This window comes from Triplophysa dalaica, chromosome 9 (genome assembly GCF_015846415.1).
Source record: "Triplophysa dalaica isolate WHDGS20190420 chromosome 9, ASM1584641v1, whole genome shotgun sequence".
Classification (NCBI taxonomy): Eukaryota; Metazoa; Chordata; class Actinopteri; order Cypriniformes; family Nemacheilidae; genus Triplophysa; species Triplophysa dalaica.
Genome location: NC_079550.1, coordinates 13,707,788 through 13,715,861, shown reverse-complemented (window position 1 = coordinate 13,715,861; position 8,074 = coordinate 13,707,788). Strand labels below are relative to the sequence as shown.

General features: G+C 40.1%; 1 protein-coding gene across 2 annotated transcripts; it reads left to right on the top strand.

The window, feature by feature from the left end:
- Window positions 1-286: 286 nt before the first annotated feature.
- On the top strand, window positions 287-6,039 carry abhd15a (abhydrolase domain containing 15a). 2 transcript variants are annotated; one of them, XM_056757707.1, is made up of 4 exons: window positions 287-1,241; window positions 3,160-3,306; window positions 4,242-4,594; window positions 4,706-6,039. In XM_056757707.1, the coding sequence occupies exons 1-4, from the start codon at window positions 585-587 to the stop codon at window positions 5,259-5,261; spliced, it is 1,713 nt and encodes a 570-aa protein (XP_056613685.1). In that variant the 5' UTR covers window positions 287-584; the 3' UTR covers window positions 5,262-6,039. The 2 variants fall into 2 exon arrangements, with proteins under 2 accessions (XP_056613685.1, XP_056613686.1); XM_056757708.1 differs by lacking the exon at window positions 3,160-3,306.
- Window positions 6,040-8,074: the final 2,035 nt, after the last annotated feature.

The window sequence follows — 8,074 nt, the reverse complement described above, 5'->3', positions numbered from 1 at the left end:
TAAATGCAATTTTAATGTGAAATGTGATTTTTAGGTTAGACTTTTTTACTCGCACAAGCTTTATCATCTCATTATTACTAAACTTTATAAGTACAGACAAATTTGCCCTGTAAATGTCAGTGATCAAATATGTTTTTGAATGGTTCAAGTTTTCATTTATTTTAGTGTATTTATTAAAGCATTAACCTCAAAGTATATTGAAGAGTAAACATCTTCTGGAGAGGGCGTTACTTAAATATCTAACAATAATTCACTACAACAGCCATTCTGTGGCAGACCACCAGCACAAACATGCCACAAGACACGCTGCATGTACCCGGCAGGCGGATGCAGGTGACTTTAATGAGTTGACTGCGAAAGAGGATCTAATGCATATTCGGATAGAGGCAGAGCTCACACAAAGAGCAGCGGGAGAGAGCGCTTCGTTTTGAACTATGGCGGCAACGCACCACATTCGTTTGACATACATTATGTTACCATGACGCGTTACGCGGACGTCGGAAAATAAGGAATTTTGGACATGACGATAAAGATCACCCTACCTCAAAACTTGGAAGAGGATATTGAATTCAGTTATACTACATATGCGCTCTAAATTGAAAGACTTTGAAGTGCTGATTTTTTTTAAAGATTTGATTGTCTTTAAAAACCCAGCGGAGGTATTTTTGCAGGTTTTCTGGAGCGCATCATCAGAAGCCGTTCAAATGCTGGAATGGATTGCTGCTGTTTGTATTATGGTTTTAATGGCCATACTCTGGCCGATAGTCAAGTGTTTTGGAGAAGGGAGTCAGTCCACGTTGCTGCTCCAGGGGCTTGAAATTCCACGGCGCGAGAGCAAAAGATCAACGGAAAGATGCGACTCCAACTGTGCCACGGGAACGCAGCAGAAACCAGGCGGGCGAGATGAAGCGCCCACGGTCGCCTTAATATGCAAACCCTCTGCCCTGGCGAACTACCTTCTGAAACATTGCATGACTTTTTGCAAGCAGTTACGGATACAGAAATTTAACTGGCGAGTGAGTTCATCTTTGCAGACTATTTTCGGTGCTGTGTGGCCGTATGACTGCCCGGTGCATTTTATTCGAGATCACTTGCAACTGAGCGACGATGGGCTGGTGGCGTTAGACTGGGCTGTTGTTGGTGCACATCACAAGAGACGGAGGACTTCAAGTAATTCCACAAGTCCAATTCTGCTCGTTATACCCAACTCTATTGGTAAAATCACCAGGAATGTGCTCAAGGTAATTTCAAAGCACCAGGTGGCTACAATCAAACATGCAGATTCCTGACCAAATGCTTTGTTGTTAGATGATAAGAGTTACTTTTACTGAGACACATTGTTACAGTATTGAAATACTTCAACAATTTATATCAGTCCAGCCTGAATTCATTAAAATGAAGACTTTATTTAGCCAGCAACATAAAACAAATTTATCAGATATTTGATATATAGGAAAATACGCAAAGTGAAAATATGGCTGTTGTTTGGCAATGCATTAAAGTGAAGATTTAGCTAAATTAACGTTGTCCACAGCAAAGCACTACGAATAAGGCTACACATTCTGTAGTATGCATGATAAAATCATCTCTTTGGCTATTTGCAGCAATCATGGGCAGAGTCAAAAGTGAGTCATTCCTGCTTGGGATGTGGAGCTCACTCCATATTCCAGACCTAAAGCTCCAGGCAACCCTACGTAAACAAATTAGATATCCTTCTCTCACAGATGATTCCATGAGAAATGTGCTCTGGGGTCCTGCAACTTTGTTAACTGTGCATTGTAGGGGGTAGAATCAATGCGTTAGCCATCTGTTCTGCTCAATAGTCGATAGCGTTCCATTTTGTTTCGGGCATGACCGAGAGCATTGATGGTGAAGTTATCTTTGTGCACAGATGACATTAACTCACCCCAGCTCTTAAAGTGTCAGAATAATTACATTCTCTCTCTCTCAATGCAATGCTCCTGGTTTGTCAAGTGGCCCGTGAGGTAATTTGCCCTTTTACTGTTTTTTGGAAAAGTATTTTATACTGGACTCTAATCAGACTGCTGTAGATTAAGTTAAATGGATAAAAAAGGATAAAGAAAATTTATCAGTTCTCATTTACTCAACATCATGTCACACAAAATTCTGTATATGACATAAGAAATGTCGTTTTTTGCATCTATACAATGTAAGGCAATGGGGGCCAATGTTATTCATATAGCGAGTGTAGGGGATTTACAGTAAACGACCCGTAGACCAGTTTGTTGAAAGAAGACTCAGAGTCAGGAATATAATTAATATAATAAAATTTAGTGAAGATTAATTGTTTGTAGTTTTGCGAGCAGAAGTCGGCTTCAGCACTTACATCCAAAATGCTGTAGTATTTAAGCTGACAGAGTCAACGTCATTACTTGGATAAATCAAGCTCACATGATTGGTTATCAAATAGAAAAACAAGAACACAAAGCTCTCAAACAATTCTAGAGTCATGAGGTAGGACACATAGTCCTATTTGCTATAATACGAATTAAAACATGATGTTATGTCTGTATCGTGATTTTCCACTCTTTCTCACTTTCCTGAAAGAATACAATCACAAATACACAACATCCTTAAGGGTAGAGTGTGTGTTAACAGAAGATGTTTTCAAACCTGATGAAAAGAAGTCCCTCTTCACAGTCACACTGACCTAGCAGGAAGAGAGATCCTAAGCATTCATTTGAGACTTGAACCAGGAATTATTCTCTACTTTCTGTATTAGAAAAGGTTGGTGTTAATCGTGCGTAAATCATCAAATTAAAATAAGATAGTGCTGAATGATAATTGATTCATATTTGTCAAAAACACATAAAAGTATTTATATTTGAAGTTAGGTGAAGCCACGGTACCGGTCCCTTCAAGAGTCACACAAGTGTGGAATGACATGAGGGTGAAAAAGTGAACAGCCCAACTTGTCAAGCCAGATAAGAATTTTATTCTAGTACTGGAGACAGGTATGTTTCTCACAATCATGTAGTATTGCATCAACAGACAATAAGCCTGTGTGTACAAATGACTCTTCACACATTTATGAGGTAAAGGGACGGGTGGGTGAGGGTCGTCAGGTTTGTGTGGTTTACCATATGTGTAGATTACGGTGGCACTTTCTTTACTGCAGTCTGGTTTACTCTTGTCTAGCAAGGGAATGTTGTTTTCACTGGACAAACTGGGAGAGAGGTTGTCTCAAATTGGCGCAACAGAAAACAGCATTGGGCTGCACAACGGCTGGTGTGTTTGCTGACAGTTCAGGGAATTGACGTAGAGATGGGATATGTAAATATTGTGGTGAGATCCTATTTCTATTCTGAGTCGCATTCATTTGAATATTAACACGATCAGACATCTGTTTTCATGAATAAAATTCGAGGAATGTCATTTTAGTAAAAGAGATGGGTAGTAATGAGCGCAAGAGGAGGGAACAGAAATTAAATTTTGTATTTTCTGTGTGAACACTGGCTCATTGTGACCGGTTCATCTCCTCTAAAGGCTAAGACACAACAGTGGATGCTGTGCTCCTTATAATATTATGACCATCTATCATAAGTCAGATCTGAAAAAATGTTGTTTTGTGTCCAATGTATAAAATTTAGGGGCATCTAGTGGCATCTAGCGGCCGGGTTTGTGAACTACAACCAATGGCTCACATTGACCGGACAAGCGTTTGTGCACGTCACGCTGTGAAATAGGTCTATTGTCATTTAGCTGTCCAGGAAGTATGTATGTAAAAGTATTGTATGTTGAGTCCTTCAATCGTGGACAGCCCATGTTTATTTTGTACACGTATTTATGAATATAAAAAGGTTGACTCATGATATTTTTGGCACACATGAGGATTGTTGGTTATAAATCTTTTTTACGTATGACTTTAAGTACGACTCATGGAATTGTGTGACAGTGTTTCTGGTTCATCTACTTAGCCTGGAAATCTTACTGAATTTTACACAACCGTGACGTTAACACAACACTGTGACAGACAAAACCACTGACCTGAAGTGCCCAGATTCAAAATATATTTAATATTATGTTAGAGATCGAGTTTTAGGGAAATGACCTGTTTACTTAAAAATATTTAAATGTAACATTTATTTTTACATCCACCTAACACTACACATAACAGGTATGGACAAGATTCAAGGAAAACGTCTTTGTTTACATGACAGATGTCAGTATAACTCCTGTGTGCTAAAACAAGCATATGAATGTGTCCGTTTTCTCCTCAGCTCTGTGAGGCTGGTCTGAGTCACGGGTACCTCCCTGTGATCTTCAACCGTCGGAGCCAGAATGGGACGCCACTTTCTACCGTTAAACTTCAGCAATTTGGTGATCCAACTGACCTGCGGGAAGCGGTGCGATACATTAGGTACCGGCAGCCAGCAGGTCAGATCTATGCTGTCAGTGAGAGCACCGGTTCAGGACTCCTGCTCTCTTACCTGGGAGAGTGTGGTTCCTCCAGTTACGTGACTGCTGCCGCCTGTCTGTCTCCCATTTTCCGTTGCCAAAGCTGGTTTGAGAATGGCCCGACTTGGCCTTTCCACTGGGCTCTTCTCCTTTACCAAAAAATCTGCTTAAGCAGGTAAGGTTGTGGGGGTAAAGGACACGGTGATTTATTTCGGTACTATTGATTTATTTTATGTCTAAACAGCTGCTGTGACATCAATGAAGTTGTCTTAAATCTCATCTACAGGTACAGAACTGTGCTTGGGGAGCATGTTCAGGCAGACAGCTTGTTCTCCAGCTGTTCCTTGAGGGAAATGGAAGAAGCCCTATTCTGTCAGTCAGGGTCGAAGGAGACATTAGTGGAGGGTGCAGGTGGCTGGGATGCGTACTGGGAGAGTAATGACCCTCTAAGGGACATAGATGAAGTGGCCATCCCTGTACTATGTGTTTGCAGTCAAGACGACCCGATCCGAGGGGAGCCCCGGGCGACGCTACCTTTGGAGCTGTTTGAGAGTAACCCCCATTTCTTCCTGCTCCTGACTGGGCACGGAGGCCACTGCGGCTTCTCCACGCCAGACGAAGGCAGTAACGTCTGGAGCCACCAGGCTTTGCTGGAGTTCTTTCGTGCCACAAACGATTTCTTCACTGCAGAGGAGCGTGGGAATCTGGCAGCCAGGCGTAGGGGTCTCGGCGGGGCTGGCAAGACGTTTCGGCATCGCAGCATCAGCACGTGCAAAAGAGTGCCTGTTTGCTCGCATAACATTCAGGCCCTTTATAACTGGCAGAGGTCCTACACCAGATGATGATCTGCGGAGAGGCTCCCCACATTTGTTTGAGGATACGGAGAGGGATTCAAACACACTGCCAGGCATTGCATTCTGACGCAGTCTGACCTGCTGCTCCAATTTCAGCGGTGCAAAGAGAAATATTGAATGTTCTTTCAAGATGTATGAAATCACGTTGCAGATCTCTGCTCCATTGAACGGCATTTGCTTTGGAAATGTGCCTGCCTGTTTCAAAGGGATTGGTCTAAATGTTTGTTCTGTACCTCATAAAGGTTTCATTGCTTCATTTCAAAACTTAGAGAAGCATTATGAAGCGCATATTGGTTTCAGTCTACATTGTGACCTCTCCTGCAGATGTACTTTAATAGTTCAGCAGAGCTGCTGAAATGTTTTAGTACGTCATGTGCATACAATAAGGAAATGGGACATTCTGTCATTTTCTCTGTTCAATATTCTTCTTCTTTGAGACTGCTAGTTTATTTAAAATAGTCTCTGTTGTAGGTCAAAGAGAGAGTCTGGTCTGGTGAATGGGAGGAAATGGTCAATACTGCTGGGATTTTCTTATGCTGTCATTCTGAGGTTTAGGGAAACTGGTCTATACTGACATGGGTGAAGCTAGTTTATCAGTTTTTCAGATTTGCTTAATTTATACACTGTCTTTTTTCTATTACTGTTTTCTACCCTTTTTCTCTAACTCAAAGGTTGTAATGTCTTTCTGGTATAAAACGCTATGTTTGAATGTTAAATTATCTGTAAACACAGGAGCTTTAATTAAATGGTTTCGAATCGAAAAACATGTATACGTGTCTGGCGGATTTTGTTGGTACACTAGGCATCACATTTTTTGGTTATGCAGTGGATTCGTGAAATTCAAAATAAAATGTATGTTTATTTTCAATGCTGTTCCACAAAAAAAAAATCCGTACAGTTTAATGCATGACCAGGATTTTATTGCACGACCCCACATAAAGCTACAGCCAAGAGCCTGAGCAGAGCGAGGAGGTATCTGATTAGAAGAGACAGTCTCTTTAGACTGAAAATCGGATGCTCACACAGACAGAACAGACATAAAGATAGAGCTATTTTTAGTTCGCAAAGAATATGATCTCTTCAAATGGCATTGTTCTTCAAAACTACGCTATAAATCCAGTGTATAATATTAATTAATATATATCAGCCAGTATTCACTTGTAAAATATTTATTATTGTTAACATGCAGTACTCTCCTGGAAAACATGTAGATTTGGAATTGCATAATTATGATAGTCCTGTGGGTTTTTGGTCATCTGTAGCCATCAACGCGTCTACCCTCTTTTCAAGGAGCCTTAGAGAAACAAAGCATCTTTTCAAGGTCTAATTTAATTTATATTGCCCCTTTGAGATCCCAACTGGCATTTGTTTGGATAATCTTTTATATATTCCTTAATCAGTTTTAATAATCGTTACAGTTACAACGTTAGCTCCTAATGCAACATGATTGCTTACCTTGTTAGCCACTGAAACCACACGGACAATTGAAACTGCAGGTTGCAAACTCAATTTGAGCTGTATTATGATAAATAAAGCAAGTGGCCTACCTGGCTGATCATGTGAAAACTGTATACAAAAACAAGGGCAAAAAACATATGAAGAATCAAAATGTATATTTTTGTACAATTGCTTGTGCATTACTTGAATGATTCCAGTAATTTTGACAGCACTGCCTTTTGGTGCCATCTAGTGGAAAATAGAAGCCAGACCGCCATACATTCTATTATTATTTTTTTCATCAGATATTTTAACTCCCACTTTTCCAAAATTCCTTAACATTTGGTTGCATTTTTCAAAATTCATCATATACAGATACATCTCAGGTCAATATTTTTTGTCACTCATTTCAGAAAGTGAAACCCATATTTTATATAGATCATTACACATAGTGAGATATTGCAAGCCTTTTTTTCTTGAGATTTTAAAGATATTGGCTAAAAGATAATGAAAACCCAAATTCAGTGTTTCAAAATGTTTTAATATTACATAAGATCAATAAAAAATGATATTTTAAACAGAAATGTCAGGCTTCTGAAAAGTATGTTCATTTCCATGCACGCAATATTTGGTTGGGCCTCATTTAGCATTAATTACTGCATCAATGTGGTGTGGCATGGAGGCAATCAGCATGTGGCACTGCTCAGGTGTAATGGAATCCCAGGTTGCTTTGATAGCGGCCTTCACGTCATCTACATTGTTGGGTCTGGGGTCTCTCATCTTCCTCTCGACAATTCCCAATAGATTCTTTATGGGGTTCAGGTCAAGCGGGTTTGTTGGCCAATCAAGCGCAGTACCACCATGCATTGAACCAGCTTTTGGCACCTTTGGCAGTATGGGCAGGTGCCAAGTCCTGCTGGAAAATGAAATCAGTATCTCCATAAAGCAATGGGCTGCCATTTCATCTGCTGGTGTTGGTCCACTGTGTTTTTGAAGTCCACAGTCAACACAGCCATCTACCAGGAATTTTTTAAATACCTGTACTCGCCTTCAAATTGTTCTCTGTATAAATGTCTTTGTTCTAAAGAAACGCTGAGAAATACTTTAGTAAGAATGCTTACAACCAGACATAGTTTGCCCCCCATTGACTCCCATAGTAGGAAAAAATACGTTATAATTGTTTTGTTCTGTTGAACATTAAAGAAGACATTTTGAAGAATGTAGGACAGCAAACATTTCTGGGGTGCTTTTGACTACCATTGTATTTTTTCCTACTACGGTAGTCAATGGGGGGCAAAAATATGTCTGGTTATAAGCATTCTTCCAAATATCTTTCTCTGTGTTCATCAGAACAATTTATACAG